This window comes from Triticum dicoccoides, chromosome 5A, assembly GCF_002162155.2.
Source record: "Triticum dicoccoides isolate Atlit2015 ecotype Zavitan chromosome 5A, WEW_v2.0, whole genome shotgun sequence".
Classification (NCBI taxonomy): domain Eukaryota; kingdom Viridiplantae; phylum Streptophyta; class Magnoliopsida; order Poales; family Poaceae; genus Triticum; species Triticum dicoccoides.
In genome coordinates this window covers 400,558,519-400,581,162 of record NC_041388.1, presented here as the reverse complement: position 1 = coordinate 400,581,162, position 22,644 = coordinate 400,558,519, and the positions used below count along the sequence as shown (strand labels likewise).

General features: G+C 44.7%; 2 protein-coding genes across 2 annotated transcripts; one reads left to right on the top strand and one right to left on the bottom strand.

Moving 5' to 3' along the window:
* The first annotated feature begins 7,272 nt into the window (after nt 1-7,272).
* Nucleotides 7,273-9,187, top strand: LOC119301817 (NF-kappa-B-activating protein-like). Its single transcript, XM_037578793.1, has one exon. It carries the CDS (start codon nt 7,348-7,350, stop codon nt 8,923-8,925), a length of 1,578 nt encoding a protein of 525 aa, XP_037434690.1. The 5' UTR covers nt 7,273-7,347; the 3' UTR covers nt 8,926-9,187.
* A 2,699-nt stretch (nt 9,188-11,886) lies between these two features.
* On the bottom strand, nt 11,887-13,148 carry LOC119301816 (tuliposide A-converting enzyme b3, amyloplastic-like). The gene has a single exon (XM_037578792.1). It carries the CDS (start codon nt 13,022-13,024, stop codon nt 12,047-12,049), a length of 978 nt encoding a protein of 325 aa, XP_037434689.1. The 5' UTR covers nt 13,025-13,148; the 3' UTR covers nt 11,887-12,046.
* Between the last annotated feature and the right edge of the window lie 9,496 nt (nt 13,149-22,644).

Here is a 22,644-nt window from a genome sequence, read left to right as displayed (position 1 = left end):
CAAATTTCAAAAGTACTCTATTACAAAAGCTGCCACCCACATAGTTTGGTATGGTCAAGCATTACTTCCATCTTTATTCATTTGTCCTTCTTGAAGATACTTTAGTCCCACTAGAATTGTGCGATGTGATCCTTCAAATCATCGATGTTTTGCTTCATCGTGGTGGCCATTAGCTTCATCTCCATCATCTCTGCATGCACCTCCCTCAGGTATTCCTGAGTGTGACGAAGTCTTGCTTCTAGTATTTCTCCAATCTGACGTATGGCTTCCATAGCAGCTTCATGAACAGAGTCGAAGAATGTTGCTCGTGGTACTCGAGAAATGAAAAAGTATTTCCCCATAGTCTTTGGGCAAACTCCCTTCACACGGTGGAGGTGTACCTCCACGTACCAAAGTTCAACTCCATTCTCCATGAAAGGATAACCCTTGTAGACTACATCTCCTTCAAGATGAATATGCTTCATCATGTCCTTCAGAATTTTTGGGTAATCCTGATCACTAGTCAGGGTCATGATCGTTTCCGGGCCCTTGAGAAAAGACTCGTAAAGGGTTGTCATCTGCAGGCATAAGATAGAAGGGTACTCAGTATAATGTATGTATTTCCTCGGGTGAAATGTGGTTATTTTTCTGGGAAAAGTTTGAGGTCAGCTTGTCCATTGGTTGAAGGTTTTAGTCTGAGTGAGATAATGAGAGAGGTACTCACAATAAACAAACAACTCATGACACCTCATATGAGATTCCAACCACATCAACTTTTATTGCTTCACGCACCATTACAATTCCCATTTCACAACTCAACTCAACATCCCCAACGAAAATAAAAGTGCATCCCATATTTATTACATGCTTTATTCCAATATCAAGATCTCAACTACTCTGCTCAAGCTCTCCTCGGGTCTGAACATTATCTGGCAAAATGTCCTACTCCTTTGCAGCGTAAACAAATGACTTCAGACAAATCCAGGGGCTTCCTGGTGGTTATATTGGCTCCTTGGGTTCTTGGCTTCCTTGTTGGGCATTTGCTAGCGTAATGACCTAAATTCTTGCACCTGTAACAAGTGATTTGACTCAGGTCCTTTTCTGCAGAAATTGGGTTATTCTGGGGATACATGCTCTTTCTCTTCCTCGACTTCTTCATTCCGATCAATTCCTCTATCTCTTGTCGATCAAACACCACTTCTTCCGTCGGGAAGTTTCCCAGATACTCTTGGCTTTCCTTCGTGCAATACTGTGAAAAATGTCCTTCTTCTCCACATAAATAGCAAGCATTGGAGTAAAATCTGTTTAGGCTTTCTCCATCAGGGTCGTTAACATCTTCCTTCATCACATGATCTTTTAAACTTTCCCCGACGGCTTCTTTCACTGCTTCCTTCTGCTGCTTGGTAATTTCTTGTACCTTGGGATAAATATGACACTGGGCAGGGTAGTGCGTAGTTCCTTCACACAAGAAACAAGTAACCTTCATGGTTAGACATTCTTCAGCTTGGTGATTTCCTTCACAATGAGGGCATCCATCCTTGTGTTCTTCATGGGTATGTCCTATCTCACCACAAATCTTGCATGCACAAGGTTTCTTCATTTTATTGCCATAGGGCTTCTGAATAAGACGAGATCTCAGTAGAGTCATCTTGAATTCCTCCCAATTTTTTGCTCTGTTACATCCTTGTATGGCCTGATGCATTTTCCACCAGGTTGCAACACTTTTTGCAAAGTACTGAAGAGTGTATTGAACCTCATACTTCCTTGCAACCAAATTGCTCCTGAAGTGATTCTCCATGTTTTGAATCCATAGCTCTGCCTCCAACTGAGTGATCGGTCCAGAGAATACAAGTCCATCTTCATTCATCATCTATTGGGTCCAAGGGTTTTGGGATGAGATAAGAGGGATAGAGAGATACACACAATACACACAATATAGTTTTGAAAATAAGTTTTATTTGTGGCTGTCAGGAAAAACATCAAACAATGACAGCTCACAAACATCGCATCTAACGTGAGTATACAACAGGGGTTTGGTCCTCTAAAGTTCATATAAATCTTGGAATTCTTCAGTGTCTTCAAATTCTTCGAGTCTTCGACTGTTGTAGCTTCAACTCTTCTAATGTATGTTGAAGTCCTCTTTTACACTGAAGTGGTCCTCATTTGTCTGATATCTTGCCTTCCTCGGAGTGGTATCATCAGTTGATCCTTTGTGTGGTCAAAGGGAAAAGGGGTATGGTCTAAGTATTTGAGGTAAAAGCAAAGATTTGATAAAGCTCAGAAAATAATAGAGGTAAAGGATCTTTTTGAAAATTAAGTTTTAGAGAAATCCTTTCCTAAGGGCTTTCCAGTTTCTAGGGTCACGTCCTACAGTCAACATGTGCTCTGTACCATCTCTGTAGCGACCCGACCTCAAACGGTCAAGCCTCTGTGTATCCGTGCCATCCCTGGATCGGTATGTTGGCACACACAGTATATCAATGTATATATCAAAGTGCAATCACATGTATAAATAACATAAAACTGATATATACCTCATAAGTCTCAGCGGAAACAAACACAAGGGTGTGGAGTCCATCAACGCCAACGGCAGGTTGAGTTTAGACCATAACCCTACAACGTAACTCTTACTCGTCGTAGAAAAGTCCCCACAACATAAGACATTGCAGCCCTGTAGGTCAGTACATTGAATGTACTGGCAAGTCACATCATAAGAATAATGAACCTATTTGTACATGCAGTCTGGCTGGTGGAAAGCTCTAAGTTTAGTTTTTGCATAAAGCTAGTTTCCCCCTAGAATAAAAGATATTATTCTATCACTACTGTATAGCATAGGATGAGTTGGAAACCCCAACTAAATCCATTCCCAAAGTTTCATTTAAAACCCAATTGCTTAATTAAGAGTGATGAGATCTCCAGCATTTCCACTACTAGATGCTCAAGTTGTCCGTAACCGGGGACACGGCTAATCGATTAGGTTTTAACACTCTGCAGAGGTTTGCGCACTTTTCCCCACAAGACTCGATCGCCTCCCTTGAAGTTCTCGCACTGCCTGGCGTTTGAGAATAGGATGACCGAGACATAGTCTTTCGAAAATGTTCCCCCCTTAACCCACGGATAGGCCGGTACACCTACATCATTCTACATCTGCTAGCCCATCCTGGAAGGGGTCACACTAACTACTCAACTAAGCCAGAGCCCATATTGGCTTGTGGCTGCACACGTAAGCTTCTAGACATGAGAATACGATTGATCTCTTTGAGCCTGGGCGGACGGACCACTAGTGGTGCACCACCATGGATTTCCCATGCATGCTCCCACTGTACTTCGCCACCATTCAAACCAAACCTCCGCCCAGGTAGTTCATTAAGTTATCTTGGTTCTACTTACTACTTTGTCACTCATCTCTCACAATGAACACTTCCCAATCCACGTCTACATTGGCGAGGCAAAATTAAACTTAAGCGGTGGTGACAAAGGTATATGGTTCAAACCTACCTTAGTGAACTACTAGGTAACGGCATAGCCATCTGGCAACAATAAATCCTACCATGCAATCCTACCACAAAAGGACTAAGTGCATAATATAAAAACATAGGTAATTGGAAGAATGGTCAAATGTCAACTTGCCTTGGTAATAGTTGATGAAGATTATATCACTCTCAGAAATTTACTCAATAGAACTATCCGTCACTCTCCGATAAAAATCTATAAAGTCAAACATTGCATTCACATAAGCAATCATTTCAGAGAACCAAATAACATGCAACATGAAAAGACTCGGAAAATCCAAATGAACACACAACACACTTAACTATCAAAAGTAAATACTAAGTGCAAAACAACATAGGGCATGGGTGCCAAAAATTGTGACGTGGACCATAGTGCCTACTAGGCATACGAGTAAAACTACTATGGACAGATCCTAATGTGTGAAAAATATCGTGAGATAGGTCCAAGTGATAGGGTTTGGCAACGGTGACACGGTGCAAAAAGAATCACATCAATCGGAGCTACGGTTTAGGAGATATGGCCAGTTGAAGTTTGAATTCAAATCTGAATAAATTCAAATTTGAAATTGGCCAAAAGTTTTCAAAGTTGGTTCTCTGGATAAAGCTATTCGAGACGAACATTTTGCCGCTGGTTTCGTCGAATTTGGAGTTACGGTTAGAAAGATACAACCATTCGAAGTTTAGGGGCTAAATTGAAATTTACAGGGACTTGAATATGAAAGTTTTATTCACGACCAGGTCCCTGGCCACGTGGCGGCTTCCGGGTGGCTTAGCAGCATTCGCTGCAGAAGCTATTCGGCGAACGGTCGTAACTTAAGCAAAACAGCGGCGACGGCTAGAAAAAAATTTAAACCGGAGATCGGTTTGACTAAACCGAACGGTTTACTAAAGCCCGCGATTAACCGATCTAATTCAAATATAAAAAAACTAAACTAAGTGAACGGGGCAGTGGCTCACGGTGGCGACGATGACGAACAGGGACGGCGGCGCTGGCATTGGCCACTGATGGGGCGGCGACTCCGGCGGTCCTCAGCGGCGGCGAAGGGGTCGGGGAGACCGGGCGCGGCATGGGCGGCGCGCTGGTGGGGTCGGCGGGCGGTGGGGCGGCCAGCGACGAGCGGAGGGAGGCGACGGCGTCTGGAGCTTCGGTGAGGACGCAGGTCGTCGGGGTGGCGTCTCCGGCGACCTAGGGACAGGAGGAGGATGTCAACGAGATGCGCTTCGACTCGGGCAACATATTGAAGAAGAAGACGGAGGCCGGGGTGGCTCACGGGCGATGAAATCCTCCGGTGAACTAGCACGGCTCCGGCGAGATCCAAGCGGCAACTGCGGCGGCTGCGGGGAGCTAGGGACGACATGGAGTGGCAGAATGGAGAGAGGAGGACGAGGGGCTTTTATAGGCGCGGGGAGGGGTTGCGGAGTCGCGAGGATAAGCTCATCCGCGAGGGCTTCGCCCGGCGGTTTCGGCGTGCGGGCGCGGCTTCCTGATCCCATGCAGGGCGAGCGGGACGTTAGGGGCGATGGGGCAGGGCCCCATGCGTCAGCGTCACTGCTTGCGAAGGGAGCAGAGGCGGGCGAGCGGGCGAAGAGGAGCGCAGGCGAGCGAGGCGTAAGGCCTCGGGCGGCCTCGGGCGCTGCTGGGCCAGCTCGGTGCGCTGGCTGGCTCTTGGGCCGAAGGCCATGGGCCGGCTGGCGGGCGCGCGTGTGTGTTTTTTTGTTTTTTTTTCAGAAAGGAGACTCCAACAGAAGTAAATTAAATAAAAAAAATATACATAGGCATATCATATACCAAAATGTTCAGAAAAATACCCCGAATAAGATGAACTGTTTTTCAAATTCAACTAAATTCCAAAAAAAATCATAAAAGTCAAACGGTGCTACTGTTTCTTTTAAAATCAATGAAAATCATTTTTAAAATAGCAAAATGATTTCAAATTTATTTTCACCTAATTTTCCATTGAAGGGAATCATTTTATCCTTATTTCCATTCATTTATCTTTAGGAGAAAAATAATTTGAATTAAAACTAGATAACTTCCAAGAGGATTTTGAATTTCAAATTTCAAACAACTTCAAAAGGAAAATGAGTTCCAAATAAATTCAAAGTGACTTCCAAATTATTTATTTGAAACTCCCAACTCTCTTTATTCAATTTTGAAGAAGTCATTTTATGAACTCATTGAGTTGCTTAAAGTTTCTAAATTTGAAATATTTCAAAAAGGAAATTCAAATCATTTTCAAACCCCTTTTCATTTCTTTAAATGGAAGAAGTCATATCATCTTCACTCTAGGGTTTTGTGATGATATGAATTTGAATTCAGGAAGATCAAAAATGCAAGATGAAAGTTTTGGGAAAGTCCTTTTATTCCCTCTCATTCAACTTTCAAAAAGTTTCAATTTCCACTCAGTTTCACACAATCAATCACACAAAAATCAAATAAACAATCACAATTATTTATTTAATATAACATTCCAAAATTAGAATTTTGGGATGTTACAAATTAACTCCTCGTCCCATTGGCCATCAGCAGGGTTTATCAAATCATTCACCATTGTAAGCATAACATTACCTCTTGGAGTCAAAATTCTCCTATCCGGGCTAGATGGGACCCATGGATTAATCCATATGTTAACTTTCTCCCCTGATCCAATGCGCCAAATGTACCCACATTTGAAAGTAGCAATTCCCGCAACAATGCTTTGCCATGTAAAAGAAGAGCCCTTCTTTGGACCAGCTTGGAGGATATCAATATTTGGGAAATACTTCTTCTTAAGGATCCCGTCACAAATAGAATCTGGATATATAATTAATCTCTAGCTTTGTTTGGCAAGGAGTGCTAAGTTGAAAGAATAAAGGTCTTTGAACCCTATTCCACCATCAGACTTCGGGGCACAAAGCTTCCACCAAGAAAACCAATGTAATTTTTTATTCTCCTCCTTATCTCCCCACCAAAACCGTGCAATCGCATCTGTGATATCTTTGCATACTCCCTTTGGCAGACAAAAAACAGACATAGCAAATACAGGTATGGCTGAGCAACAACCTTTAACAAGACTTCCTTCCCTCATGTAGAAAGTTGTTTTTCCATCCAACCTTTCAATAGTTTTTAATCTTCTCACAAAAGTGCTTAAAACAATCACTTCTATCTGCTCCAACCATAGCTGACAGGCCCAAGTATTTATCTGAAAGTGCTTGAGTGGTGATGTGTACCTCACAAATTTCATCTCTAGCTTGATCATTAGTATTTGGGCTAAAGAAAACACTGGATTTACCCAAACCTACAAATTGTCCTGAATTTTCACAATAGATATCCAACACATGCTGTAAGGAAGTTGCATTTAACATGTCTACTTTCATGAGAATCAGAGAATCGTCAGTAAATAAAAGATGTGAGACTGATGGTGCATTCCTGCACACTCTTATCCCATCGATGCCACCAACTTCTTTTTCATCTGCACAAATCAGGAAAAAAATGATAATGGGTCACCTTGCCGAATTCCCGTTGATGGTGTAAACATGTTAGTCTCTTGTGAATTGAAGCGCACTCTGTATTTGACTGAGCTAACACAAGCCATGAGTTAGTTGCTGCCTAGATGTTCCAAAAAGCCCCTGTATGATTTTTTTGAGAAAAAAAGCCCATGTATGTGATCACACGTATTTTGCCATCAAGGCCCTTGGCACCAAGAGGCCCGTAAAGCCCAAAGCCCATCCTAACCGACATCGAGAAGCCTCTCCCGGCGGCCCCGCCTCCTCCTCACCTCCGCTGGTTCCACACACATCCATCGCAAATTGCCCACCTCTGTTCCCCCCAAATCGAATCCCCAACCCCGACCTAATCGGCGATCCGTCCGTCGCCATGTCTCGCACCGGGAGCCGCCTCGCGTCCGCCGTGGTGCGCCTCCCCGGTCGCTCCCGGGTCTCCGCCTCGCCCTCCCCTCGCCGCCGCTCCCTGTCCCCGTCGCCCTCCCCGCGCCGCCAGCGCCGCCGCGACCGGTCCCCCATCCCCTCCCGCGACCGCCGCGGCGAGAGGTCCCCCGTCCCGTCCCGCGACCGCCGCCGCGACCGATCCCCTAGCCCCTACCGCGACCGCCGCCGCGACCGGTCCCCTAGCCCCTTCCGTGACCGCCGCCGCCAGTGGTCGCCCTACCACAATGAGCGCGGTCGGGACATGGACCGGGTTCGGGACGTGGAGCCCCCGGCGCGCCGTGGCGGCGGTGGGGGAGGCGAATGGTCCGCCTCCGATGACGACGACGAGGATCTCAAGGGCCTCACCTACTTCGAGTACCGCCGCGTCAAGCGCCAGAAGCTCCGCAAAAGCCTGAAGAAGTGCATCTGGAAAGTCACGCCCAGCCCTCCTCGCCGTGACGACGAGGCCGACGAGTACCAGTACAGTGAGGAGGAGGAGGAGAAGGACAAGAAGGAATCGCCCAAGAAGGAGTCATCTGAGAAGAGCGATGAGGAGGAGAACAAGGATTCGTCGGAATCTGAGTCCGATGAGTCTGGTAGCTTATGTGATTCCAGTGAATCAGATTATTGTAGGAAGAAAAAGAAAGGGCGTAAGGGCAGACGTTCTAGCAGCAAGCGCAACAAGCGTGCCCATCGTCGCCACAGGAAGTCTGATATGGAGAGTGAGAGTGATAGCAAGGTCGATGAGGATTCAGAGGGTTCCGATGACTCTGAAGATTCTAGGGATAAGAGAAGGAGCAAGAGATCGCGGAGGCACAAGAAGTCTAAGAGGAGGGGACGGAGCTCTAGGAGGAAGAAGAGTAAGAGTCTGGATGTACCATCTGATGTTAGCTCCGAGGAGGTGGAGGTGTTAGTCTCTAGCCCTATCTCAACGGACAGCAAGAAAATGGGCAAGAGCTCAAGGAAGAAGAGTAGCAGTCAGTCTGATTCTGAAGATTCGATCCCTTCTGATGCCATCATTGATGAAAAGGAAATTGAAGAGACAGATGAGCCTGAGATTGACCCAGAGGCAATTAAGTTCAAGGAAATGCTTGAGGCCCAGAAGAAGGCTGCACTGGAGAATGAGATGCCGGTTGGACCGATGCCACTCCAGCGTGCTGATGGTCATATTAGCTATGGTGGTGCACTCAGACCTGGTGAAGGTGATGCCATTGCACAGTATGTACAGCAGGGGAAGCGTATCCCACGGCGTGGTGAGGTTGGTCTGTCTGCAGATGAGATTCAGAAGTTCGAAGATTTGGGGTATGTGATGAGTGGAAGCAGGCACCAGAGGATGAACGCTATCCGTATAAGAAAGGAAAACCAGGTTTATAGTGCAGAGGATAAGAGAGCACTGGCCATGTTTAACTACGAGGAGAAGTCAAAGAGAGAGCACAAGGTTATGGCTGATTTGCAGCGCTTGGTTTCAAGAACCATTGGCCAAGAGACAGGACCTTCACATGATCCATTTGCTGCTACAGATGACTGAGTAATTATTTCTAGCTATTTTACAAAGAAATGGTTGCCACTAATAGTTATGCATGTTTTTCCTGTAGTACTAGTGATGTCGAGTTTGCATTTGTAACTTCTGTTTTGTGTCGACTGTACTTAGCTTATGCTTATCAGATATTACTCTTTTGTTCTATATGTGGTCATGATTGTTGTCATGTTTGTCAAGCTGCTTGGTTTACCACACTATGATTTGTATAGGATTTATTTTCCAACGATAAGATAGAATGGCCATTTTTTTCCTTTTTGTATTTTTGAATGTGAAAGACAGTACAGTTATTGTTTAGGATCAGAATTGTTATAGCATGCAAGGGGTGCTTGGGTACTGCGGGTCTTCTTTGGCACTTACGGATTTCAAATAAATCTTCACTATCTGAAACCGAATTTTGTTAACATCTACTCCCTCCGTTCCAAAATAGATGACTCAACTTTGTACTAACTTTAGTACAAAGTTGAGTCATCTATTTTGGAACGGAGGGAGTATAATGAATTTTGTTTGTCCTAAGTTCATAAATATATGCATTTACTCATTTTACGGAAATTATTTAGTTTTAGATTGACTGGATAGCTTGGGTCCTTGTTTTGCTGAATTTTACGTGGGCTTTAGTCATTATTTTGATACACCTATGAGCAGCAATAGTTTTATCCATTAATTCATGGTTATGGCAATCACCCGTTAAGAACTGCCCTCCCATGATCTGTTCTCTTGTGAGTAAGATAAAACTGCCCTCCCATAATCTGTTCTCTTGTGACTAAGATAAAATGAATGTATTAGGGTGATGAACTGATGCGTGAGAGCATTTGCCAATGTACTGCCGGCATATGGCTATATTTGGGATGTTAGATGTCATTATTAACTCTACATTGTAAACTGTCCCTTTGACTTCACTGGATATTTGATTCATAATAGCAATATTCATCTAGCTTTAAGTTGGCAATCTCAAATTAGAATACTGTAAAACGGATGTAGCACACTGTTTTTGTACATAACTTTCAAAGGCCGCTTAAGAACTTATTTATAAACAGGCTAGCTTGCTTAAGAACTCATCTATGGACCGTACTTGCATTCGTCCCGTATAACTGTAAATTAACCAAAAATGTTCTTCTTGGCCTTTCAGTCAGCCACTTCATGGCTGTCGTCGATTGATGCTTTGTCGATCAATTATGTATACCATTTCCAACTACGTACAATCACCATTGCTCTGATGACTGCAGCACTTCATTCTGGAAATGGTTGAAACAGTATAAATAATATCTGCTTTCCATTGTAGACATTATGGAAAATCAAAATTCCTTCTAAAACCAAGGTGTTCATATTGTTAGCTACTAGTGGAAGTCTTATCCTAACAAAGGGTGTCTTAGCAGGGGCTATATGGTGCCTTTCAGCCTGGTGGATGCCAGGATGGTTGTAGGTGGTAGTTGTATCTTGCTGGACTAAGGGCATGTTTGGTTTGTAGCCTAAGGTTGCCACACCTTAACCTTAGTCATGTCACAACATCTTAGCCTCTTAGGCTTATGTTTGGTTCATCACTTGTGGCTTGCCACACATTTCTAGCTATGTGGTCCACATGTCATAGGCTCAGTTTTTTGCGAAATCTTGGCACGCTTGTGGTGACCATTTTGTTCACCACACTTTTTGTGGCGGCCAGAATTTGACTAATGTTAGTTGTGGCAAAGTTACTCATGAGCCAAACATGCCCTAAAACTGAAGTGTTGTGGCATTCCATGAAGTGTTTTGGCTGGCTCTCTTATGTAATGCTGCCGTGGTCTCTTTTGAATATGCTCTGCAATGATGATTGATGCCCCCTTTGGGTGTTGAGAAGTTGATCTACTTGTTTGCGCCAGTGTGTGTGTGTGTGTGTGTGTGTGTGTGTGTGTGTGTGACCAAAGGCTCTGTTTCCACCTGATTACTGGAGAGCTCTAGTGCTATGCTGTCGTTGCATCTCCATTCTGATTTCGGCCAGCAGCTTATTCTGTGCTTTGCAAGATTGCTTACAAGCTTGAACGTACATAGAAGTTGTATATACTCCCTCCGTCCGAAAATAGTTGTCATCAAGATGGATAAAAAAAGATGTATCTAAAACTGATGGATAAAAAGAGATGTATTTAAAACTAAAATACGTCTACTAAAACATGTCTAGATGCATCTCCTTTTATCCATTTTGATGATAAGTATTTCCGGATGGAGGGAGTATATTACTCCTACTTGGACATGCAGGGTTGTGCATAGAAGTTGTGTATACCCAGGGACAAGCTTTAACGTGCATACACAACACCGTGATCATTGTCATGTGATTTTGCTAACTTTTCTACTGAAGTTCGTTGGTGCATAGTACAACTTATTTTTTCTGTGGAACTACCACAAAATGCAAGGTTTAATACCAAAAAGTAAGTTATACAAAGGAAGTGAAAGCAACAACAGGATCACACACTGAAAATGCAAAGCACCTCCTACTGAACTCACATATAGGAAAACTATCAGCGTTGCACAGGGGCACGTACCAACGCAGGCAGGATACAGTGTAAAAAGGCAAACAAAGCCTCATCAGCATCTTGTGATCCTCCTTGTGGTCAGCCCTCATCCATGCTTGTGGGCAAAAAATGTCTCAAATCACCTACTGCAATATTTGCTCAAGAGTTGATATAATTACACATCGTAAAAGCAACACTAGCAGGATCAGTAGGAAATTGACGTCGAAACAAAGCATCAGCTTGCATTGCTTTACTCCATTTCAAAAAAAAAAGCTTGTATTGCTTTACTGAAAACGAAGAGATCCAACCCCCAATCACACCCTCTGTATCAGTAGGAGTTTTTCGGAGGTTCAAAGCACGCAATACTACCTGCCTCAAAGCAAAATCGACATTGTTCATTTCCTGTCCATCCTTTTCTAGTCAAGTTATAATTTGTCAGGATGCTATTCTTCAGGAGCAATCAGAGGGAAATCATGAATTTAGACGCGCTTTTATTTTCCACTGTCACTGCCCCGAGTCGGAAATACAAGTTTCCATCTCATATAACTTGATTAAAAGATACTGAGTGAAGTCAGAATCACTTCACATTTATTTTTCGGAAAACCACTTCACATTTGAGAGCCCAGCTATTAATAGCCGGCGATGAAACCAACCACTCGTTCCATGAGCGCAACCGCCTCGCGGCAGCAGCCATGCTCGTCGACGAAGAAGGCGTGCCCCTTGCCTTCCGACTGGAACCACTCCACTTGCCCGCGCCACCCGCTGGACTTCACGGCGTCGTAGTACGCCCGTATCCTCGGCAGCCTCGCGTCCTCCGACGCCGCGCTCACCAGCATCCTCTCGCACGGCAGCGTCCGCAGGCTCGGCGCGCCGTCGGCCGTCGGGTTCATCCTCGGGTTGTCCAGCCCGCCCCTCGCGCCGGGGAAGATCACGGAGCACCGCATCTTGACGCTCTCCCTGTACTCCTCTGACTCCGTCTCGATCCTCCGCTCGCCGCTGAACGAAGGGTGGAGCAAGACCGCCCCCTCCAGGCGCGTCGCCGCGGCGAAGAGGCCGCTCGCGCCGGCGGCGATGGCCATGTTGTGGGCTATGTTCCCGCCGGCGCTGGCGCCGGCCACGAAGACGCGGCCGAGGTCGCCGTGCTCGGACAGCCACGGGTCGGCGCCGGACACCGCCCAGTTGAGCGCGGCCCAGGAGTCGTCGTAGGCCGCCGGGAGCAGGTGCTCGGGCGCGAGGCGGTAGTCGACGGAGACGACGATGGCGCGGGCGTCGGCGGCCAGCGAGTTCACGTAGCGGTGGTACCTAGGGCAGCCGGCTGATCCGACGATGAAGAAACCGCCGTGGAAGAAGACGACGATCGGGAGCTTCGTGACCGCGGCGGTACTGATATCGGCGCCGTCGGATTCAGCGGCATGGACGTCTGGCAGGTAGAGGCGAACGGCGACGCCGGTGACGGCGTCGATCACGACGTGTCTGGAGGTGACGCCGGTGTCGGCGTCGAAGCCGGCGGGCACATCGTCCGCGCCTACGAGACGGTCGATGTGGCCGTCCTTGTATAGTCGGAAGCAGCTGTTTTCAACGAGGACCTCCGTGCTCCCGGAATCCATTGTCCAGCGCCAGCCAAGCTAGGATTCGATCGGCGGAGGCCGCGAGGTGACCGGCGGTGTGGTAGAGGTGGAGTAGCAGGACACGTTGATGCCCAGAGGATCCGTGTTATCCTATGCTTATGCGTATGTGTGCCCTTGTATTTGTGGTGACGCCTTGAGGACAAAGTAAAGCTCAAATCATTGTCAGTTAGCTACTGTGCTCGTTTTTTGTTACACGCAAGCGCTCTGGTCACGTCACGCTCGTACTCTACATCCCCCCAACTATTCAGACAGCAAATGTGATCGAAAATATACTTCCTTTGCGAACGTTCGCTGAGAGGGCTAAGGCCGCGCTTGGATTGTCGTTTTCCAGCGGTTTACACGCGGGAAAAATACGCCCGTAACAAAAACCTAAAATCTTAAAAGTGCACGCGCACTATTTGGCAAGACCGAGCGGCCGGCTCCTAGCCGCACGATCTCTCGGTGTCGTCCCACCTGCAGGTGCTACTTGGTCGGGGGAGACACTCGCTACGCGACACGCGATTACTCTCTCGTCCTTTTTTCTCGACTGATTCCCTCCTGCGGCGCTGCCCCTGCTTCTCGCCTTCCTTCCCCATGGCGCCGCCCTGCTGCTCTCCTTCCCTTCCTTCCCATGGCGCCACCCTGCTGCTCTCCTTCCCTTCCTCCCCATGGCGCCCCCTGCTGCTCTCCTTCCCTTCCTTCCCATGGCTCTGCCCTGCTCTTCCCCTTCCTCCCCATGGCGCCCGCCTGCTCCTTCCCTTCCTCGCCATAGTCGACGTTGCTGCTGCTGCAGATGGCTGGGCCAAGGACGACGGAGCGGCTGCCGTAGAGGGCGGCTTGTGCGGCGCGGCCAAGAACGACGGTCCAGGCCACCACAGCATCATCGACAACCTGTCTCGTTGCTCCTTCCCCAACCAGATCCAGCCCCCTCACGGCCATGATGAACACATAGTCAGAGAATCTTCAGATCCCCAACCAGGTTCGTCCCTATGGATTAACATCCATGGATCTGTAGTTCATCTGCTAGGGGAAGGTAGAGCACTAGCCCCAGCGGCTTTTCACATGATTTTTGCTGATTTTGAGAGGGGGAATTGCTATGTGTAGTCAGTCTGTTTTTTTGTGCAACTAGGGCGCCGTTCCTGTGCAATTTATCATAGCCACTAGCCAAATTTGTAAGTCAGTTTTTTGGTGTTAGTTCTGTGCAACTAGGGATGCCTCCCTGTGCAACTAGGGTGCCTTCCTGTGCAATCTATTACATCTGGTAGCCAAATTTTGTAAGCAAACTAGGCAAAGTAAATTTTGTTTTCTGTATATCATTTTTTGGTGTTAGTTCTGTGCAACTAGGGGTTCCTTCACAATCTATCATATCTTTGTAGCCCAATTTGTAAGGAAACTAGGCAAATAATTTGGGGAGCCTTCCTGTGCAACTTGGGGAGCCTTCCTGTGCAATCTATCATATCTTCTAGCCAAATTTGTAAGCAAACTAGGCAAATAATTTTATTTTAGTTCTGTGCAACTAGGGCCTGGGATCCTGCGCAACTAGGGATACATTACTGTGCAACCATAGGAAATGTGCCTGGTAGTGAAACAGAGGTTCATATTTTCTTTTTCTTTTTATCCTATGGCCATTTATTTTATGCTCCTTTCTTTTACCCTCTGAGTAGTTCAATATTTTTTGTTCATTGTAGGGTTCTCCAAATAGGACCTCTCGGCGGAACTCAAAATGGGCGGCGAAGCGGCAACCACATGGCGCTGATAATGACGGGGATGGAGAGGATGATGATGTGTCCCAGAGAGTATATAAATGAGCTGGCATCCTCAGGCTTTTTCTAGTTGCACAAGAGTACCTGATTAGTTGGCATCCTCAACATTTCTAGTTGCATAATACCATCCAACTAGTTGCATCCTTAGTATTTTTGTAGCTGCGTTGACACCCTCTTCTTCTAGAAGCCTGAAACCTGAATGTGCAATTTTTTGATGGGTCATGCAAGTGCTGAATATATCTTTTCCCAAGAGTATCTAATTAATTGGCATCCTCAAGATTTATAGTTGCACAAGAGTATTCAATTAGTTGGCATCCTCAACATTTCTAGTTGCACAGGAGTATTTAATTAGTTGGCATCCTGAGCATTTTCTAGTTACACAATAGCATCTAACTAGTTGACATCCTCAGTCTTTCTATTTGCACAAGAGTAACTATTTTAGTTGGCATCCTCTGCATTTTGTAGTTGCACAACTAACATAATATCAAGTTGGCATCATCAACATATTTTATCCGGTTTTTTAAAGGACAACAAATATTTTTTTTATGCAGTGTTAACTAATCACCTTTGGCACCTTTTGTTTGCAAAAACTCAGGTGATCACGTCAGAATGTGATCACCTTTGGCACCGTTTTCGGATGACAGGAAATAGAATTTCATCTCCTTTTCTATTTCACTTTTAGTATATAGAACATCCTATAGAACATATTTCCCCTGTTGCAATAGAACATATTGATGTTCAGTTGGCAGGAGAACTAATTGCACACACGATGATGTTTGTTGGCTTGTAATGCAGTCTACTTGCACACACAATAATGTTTAGTTGGTAGGAAAACTAGTTGCACACACAAATGCTCAGTTGACTTGTAATGTAGTCTAGTCGCACACACATTGATGTTTAGTTGGCAGGACTAGTTACACACACATATACTCAGTTGGCGCGGCAATGTAGTCTAGTTGCACACACATTGATGTTTAGTTGGCAAAACTATTGGCACACACATATGCTTAGTTGGCGTGACAATGTAGTCTCGTTGCACACACATTGATGTTTAGTTGGCAGGACTAGTTACACACATATACTCAGTTGGCGTGGTAATGTAGTCTAGTTACACACACATTAATGTTTACAGGTGAGACCCTCAAGATGCACATCTCACTAGCTGGGTTGGATGGAAAGGGGTGCTAGCAATGAAAACTACACATCCACGGATATGAGGAAAGTTACACATGCACATCAACCGTTAGGTAGTTGGCTGGGAGGACAGTTTTCGAAGTTGCACATCCACTGCTTGGCAGTTGGCCGAGGTAGCAAACAGTAAAAATTGCACTTCCAACTAGAGGAGAAAAGTTGCACATCGACTACTAAGCGGTTGGCTGGGGACAACAGACATAGTTGCACATCTCACTTGATAGTGGGTAGTTTGAGGTGAGGTGTCATCATTGAAAACTGCACATCCATGGATAAAGAAAAAGTTGCATATCGACTATTAGGTAGTTGCACATCAACAACTAGCCAGTTGCACAAAACGGGGACAAAATTGCACAAAAAAAAGTTTATCGAAACATATCCATGTGGGATCTAGTTTCGAAGAGCACATCGCGAGGATTTCAGCAGTGAAAGCGGATCTTAATTTCGACTTTTCGTTCAAAAGTTATGGCTTTTCTAAAAAATTTAAATCTGAATTAAATGCGTTCACACATGTTCGTGTGTGTGCTTTTGCAATTCTGGTTAAACATGTCGTGTAGTCTTTGTCTTTTTCTGGCTAGGAGGACAAAATAATTCCTAATTTGTTTGATTAAGACAAAAACATACTAAAAATGGAGAGGCCGCCACGGATTCCTATCGAGTGCCCAGCCGCTCGGTAGACACGTCCTAACAAAAAACCAGGGATCTGCTTGCAATGACGTTTTTCGATCGTAAACTTTACGCCTGAATTCACGTCACGCTTGTAATCCGCCGGTAATCCGGCCGTTTCCAGAACACCGCTTGGTCTGTTGTTTTTCCTCGTATCCACAACAGACGCAAGCTCCATAGCGGCTCGATAGGAACACGCCGAGGCCGCCACCGACGCCTAGCGTCCGGCTCCACCACCATGGATGCACACCGCCGAGCTTCGGGCCGCCGCCGCCGGAGCATAAAGTGTCGTACATGGAAAGGAGATGCACGACATGGTGGCGGCTGGCCTTCCCCTCCTTGGAGTACATGGAGTCTGTCGATACGTTTTACGAGTGAATCTTGCAAAGCATGATGTTGCCGCCTCCGGTCTCCGGCGAGATGCCACGCTCACCCATGATCCACCCTTTGATTCTGCCTAATTTGAGTACTAGGCTGTAGCCACAGGCTGTAGCCTAGTGGCAAGGGTGGGCGATGGCTCATCCAGCGACCAGGGGTTCGAACACCGTCAGGGTCGAATTTTCCAATGCCTCATCCTAGGTGGGCTTGATTTATAAAACTATGTCTTGGATGCTGGTGTTTATGGATCTCATTTTTTGATTGTGCCTAATTTCATGCCAGCACTGCTGCAAGCCAGATGCCAAATTTCAATACTATTGTTACACCACAGCCCTTGCCAGATGCCAAATTTCAATACCATTGTTACACCCCAGCCCCTGCTGCTATATATACTGGAACAATTGTTAGAGCTCACGCAAGTCAATTGAATTACCGGATATTTTCGTTTCTTGGTAACGATTTCAATGTTCATGAGAATATGATGTTGCTTAAATCGGATACATTTGTTTTACAAATGAAGGGCTTAGCTTGGACAAAAAAGATGAACCTTGGAGTAAGTTCAAGCATGGAGATGATGGCATGCGCAAGGGGAACAAGAATGAAGTTTCAAGTGATAATTTCAGGACTTTGAAGCCACCATAATAAGCGCATGAAGACTTGAACGAAATATATAAGATGTCACTTCCTAAATTTCTTCTAGAGGCTATTATAGGTGTTGCGTCGCTTTATTATTGGGCTGGGCCCATGTAATTTTGAAATACTTGAGTATAAACTGTTTTTAGAGTCCGTATGTGTGGGGAAACAAGAGTTAGGGTTAGTTTCGGACCCCTTCTCCAAGGGTCATGAAATTTCCCCCCTCCCTTCATATATACAGCCCTTATGGCGCCATTTAGACTTTAGATTTTGTTTATATTAAAAGTTTGACATACTTGCAATTTCGCGTACTTCGTTTGTGTTTAACGACCAGACCAAAGCGTCACAGAACCCCACTTTCGTCAATAAAGTTTTTCTCTTATATTCGCAATATCTAGATTGCAATCTTAGTTTCTTGCTTGTTATTCGTTTGCTCGCAGGAAATAGACCCTCGTGGTCAGGTTGATCGTGCTCCGGCGTGGTCAATAATCCCTCGGAACTTGGTTTAGCGATTGCTAAGGCGCGACGTCTTCGCACGTTCATAGTCGGATCGTCAAAGTCGACTCCCACAGAAAACGATAGCTATCTCATCGAAATATCGAGACACCTTCATCTTTATCAAGTAGTATCAGATTTTTAGGTTGTTCGATGAGATTTTCCAGTTTTTCATAGTTTAGATCAAGTCTGTTCTTCATACCTATATGAAGGAAATATGCCCTAGAGGCAATAATAAAGTTATTATTTATTTCCTTATTTCATGATAAATGTTTATTATTCATGCTAGAATTGTATTATCCGGAAACATAATACTTGTGTGAATACATAGACAAACTAAACGTCACTAGTATGCCTCTACTTGACTAGCTCATTAATCAAAGATGGTTATATTTCCTAACCATAGACATGTGTTGTCATTTGATTAACGGGATCACATTATTAGGAGAATGATGTGATTGACATGACCCATTCCATTAGCTTAGCACCCGATCGTTTAGTATGTTGCTATTGCTTTCTTCATGACTTATACATATTCCTATGACTATGAGATTATGCAACTCTCGTTTACCAGAGGAACACTTTTTGTGCTACCAAACTGTAACATCCCAAATTTTCAATTTGGAATGTTATACATTAGGTCATCATGCATATCATGTTTTATTTTGCTTTTGGTTTTGATCCTAGAAAATCCTAACCAACTCAAGGACCCACGGAGAGAGTTGGAGATTTCGTTATTTACATATTTGAGTTTTCTCAAATTATGTAAACAGGATCATTTGATTTTATTTATTTTATCATCAATTATTTCTATTGCAAAAATATGAGAGAGGGAATAAAATGACTTTCCCAAAATATAGAAATATTGAGGATTTAATAAAAAAAATCAAATAAGTTTTATTTCGGAGTTTTTCGGTATTTTATTTGATTTTAGGAAAAATGCGCGTTTTTCAAAGTTGTAGTTTGGGCCCAGATAAATGTTCACTTTATCGGGCTTGATTTTAGAAACCCGGGAAAATTTATTTCATGATTTTTGGAGTCCGTTTAGTATTTCTTTTTATTTTTCTTCCGAGTGGAATTATTAAAAAAAATCGCGGAAGGCCCGTACTCGGCCAGGACACCGCCGGCCGAGGCTTTATAAGCCGCCGCCCCGGGGCCCGAAAGCCCAGCCGCCCAGCCACCCTAACCCTAACCCTAGAGCCGCCGCCCCGCCGCCGCCGCCCCGCCGCCGACTCGCCGGAGTTGCACGCCGCCTGAGGTTCGCCGCCACCTCGACTTCCATGCCGTTTAAAAAAAGTTCTGTTCATCTTTTTCTTTTTCGTCGGATTTTTCGCGGTTATTTTCTGATCGCGATTTCTGATCCGATTTTCGTTTTAGTATAACGTTTCGCTCGTTTATCGGAATCAGGCGATTCAAGCGCCTGGAGTTTCGTCTCGAAACCCTCTTTCCAAATAACCAACTTAAACAAGTTTTTGCTACTGTAAAATTTGCCTTAGATCCATATTACTAGAACGAAGTTGTTTTCTTTCGCTGTTTGATTTCTTTTGCTTCGTTCGATTTGATTCTTTTTGCAAACCAAGGTTCTTAAGTTGAACTTTCTGGTTAGATCTTCTATTTGAGTTTTACCTGTGCATTAGATGAGTACTTATTGTATGCTTGTTTGTTTGTCTGCGATAGAATACCCGGAGTGCGCCGCCTGTTACTTTGAATCTCTAGGTTTCGCGGATCATCAGCACGACAAGTAACACTTTAATCATACGTTTTTCTACAACCCAGTTTTATTGCATTAGATCAATCCTCACACATTGCATGATTAGGATCTAATTAAATTGTGGGATGGGAAGTAGATGAGGTAGTACCTATTACCTGTTTATTATCAAACCTTTAGGAGTTACTTCTACGTTTGCTTATTATGCCATGCTATGCTAGTAGACGTGGATTGGGTGAGTGATATCCATGACAGATGTGAGATTGTTAATTAATGGTTTATCTAAGGTGGCAACCTTAACACATATCTGGGTGGATTGAGGCACCTGGGTATTCCAGGACCTGCCTGTTTTTCTTTTGGACCGCCACCCAGGCTCAAAGGGATCATGAGATTATTCATACTAGAAACTTCCGTGTGCAGCCACAAGCCATTATGGGCTCTGGCATAGTTGACTAAGTTGTGCGAACTCTTACAGTGGTAGACTGGCAGATGTAGGGGATGTAGGTGGTACGGTCTACCCGATCGTAAGGTGCTAGCGCTTCTGAAAGACTATGTCTCGGTCATCCGTTTCTCAAACACCATGTAGTGCGAGAAATCCAACGGAGGCGATCGAGTCTTGTGGGGAAAAGTGCGCAAACCTCTGCAGAGTGTCATAAACTAATCATGGTTAGCCGTGTCCCCGGTTATGGACATCTTGAGTATCTAGTACCTGGATTATCATGTGAATCTCAACATGTTACTCTAAAGTTAAATTTGTTGGGTTTTAAAGATGTTATTTAATTGGGATTGAGAATGCTGTCAACCATTCTCAATGTTTAACAACCACCATGATAGTAATTAAATTTATTCCTTTGAAGTAGGGAAAAATTGGCTTCACGCAAAAACTGTAACCATAGAGCTTTCCACCAGCCAAATATGCATATAGTATAGTTGTTGCATTCCATTACTCTCTATGTGTTACCTTGCCAGCATATTCCATGTGCTGACCCGTTTTCGGGCTGCAACGTTAATGTTGCAGACTTTTCAGACGATGATTGAGGAGTTTTAGGTCGTGGTTCTATACTCAGTGATGCCGTTGGAGTTGATGGACTCACTTATCTTCCAAGCCTTCCGCTGTTATCGTTATTAGATGGCCTTAAGCCATATTTATTGTGCTAAGTTCTCTTTTGAGACACTCAATGTAATAAGTGTGTGATTGCTACTTTGCTATAAATCCTCCAAGTACTGTGTGGTGTCAGCATTACTGATCCAGGGATGACACCGGAGCACAGAGATCAGACTGTTTGAGGTCTGGTCGCTACAGAGATGGTATCAGAGCACACGCTGACTGTAAGACACGACCACTAAGCCAAAGACCTAGATCACTACTCACTCTCTTCTCTTCTGACTTCTCATCTTTTCTACTCTTTAGGATGGCGGATGCAAGGAACAAGTTCACCCAACCAGATGAGGATACACCCTTTGGACGCCACTTGAAGGAAGTCACTAGATACCTGAACATAGGAATACCAAGCTTCATGGGAACCTACAACGCCACCTTACCTGAAGAAGAGCGCTGGATGATTCAAGTTCAAGTTCCAGAAAGGACGTTCATGCCAGTCACTGAGCCCATAGAGTTTTCTTTTGATGCACCAACTTGGAGTCTAGGAAAGAGTATGGCAGCTCACATCGCCATGGGGCGCATTGGAGAAATCTACCGCAAGGATCTCAAGGATACTATCTACCAGATTTGTGGGCGCCGAGATGAACACTGGGAGATGATCAGCACCAGGAAAGATAGATCAATTGCCGCTTTTATTCAGGAGTTAAATCAGGACATTCGACGACAGGAGAATCAGATGTGCGCCGACATGATAGATCTGAAGAAGGCTAAGACCAGAATCAAGGAACTGGAGGAAGAACTCAAGGCTAGACATGAAGATTATGAAGAAGAAATTGAAGTATTGGTGGAGAAGAATGACGATCTGATCAAGAAGATTGGAATATTTATGGGAGGCCCGACACCAGTAGATGAAGACGAGGAACCCAAGGAGATTAGCCCGGAAGACTACGTCATCATTGACGGCACCGACTCGGAACAAGATAGTAGAAATGATGACTATGTTGATGAAGCAGGAGCAGATATCATGGAGTCTACAATCGTAGAATATTTCTAGTAGACCACCTCACCAGTAGTAGTAGTCCACCATGTAAATTTAGTAGTCCGAGCACTTTTGCGATAGTTAGATCGATTGTATGCCCTTGTTTGATTGATTGAAGTGAATTGTTTGCTTTTGTCTCATGTGCATATGGGTAGTGTTTTCTCTTTAGACCCCCTCTATTCTTACATCTCATCTTTTCTAAACCCTTCATATATATAGCCCTTATGGCGCCATTTAGACTTTAGATTTTGTTTATATTAAAAGTTTGACATACTTGCAATTTCGCGTACTTCGTTTGTGTTTAACGACCAGACCAAAGCGTCATAGAACCCCACTTTCGTCAATAAAGTTTTTCTCTTATATTCACAATATCTAGATTGCAATCTTAGTTTCTTGCTTGTTATTCGTTTGCTCGCAGGAAATAGACCCTCATGGTCAGGTTGATCGTGCTCCGGCATGGTCAATAACCCCTCGGAACTTGGTTTAGCGATTGCTAAGGCGCGGCGTCTTCGCACGTTCATAGTCGGATCGTCAAAGTCGACTCCCACAGAAAACGATAGCTATCTCATCGAAATATCGAGACACCTTCGTCTTTATCAAGTAGTATCAGATTTTTAGGTTGTTCGATGAGATTTTCCAGTTTTT

Bases quoted from the DNA above. Each gene is read 5' to 3' on its own strand.
- LOC119301816 (XM_037578792.1), bottom strand. From the start codon at position 13,024: ATGGATTCCGGGAGCACGGAGGTCCTCGTTGAAAACAGCTGCTTCCGA.
- LOC119301817 (XM_037578793.1), top strand. From the start codon at position 7,348: ATGTCTCGCACCGGGAGCCGCCTCGCGTCCGCCGTGGTGCGCCTCCCC.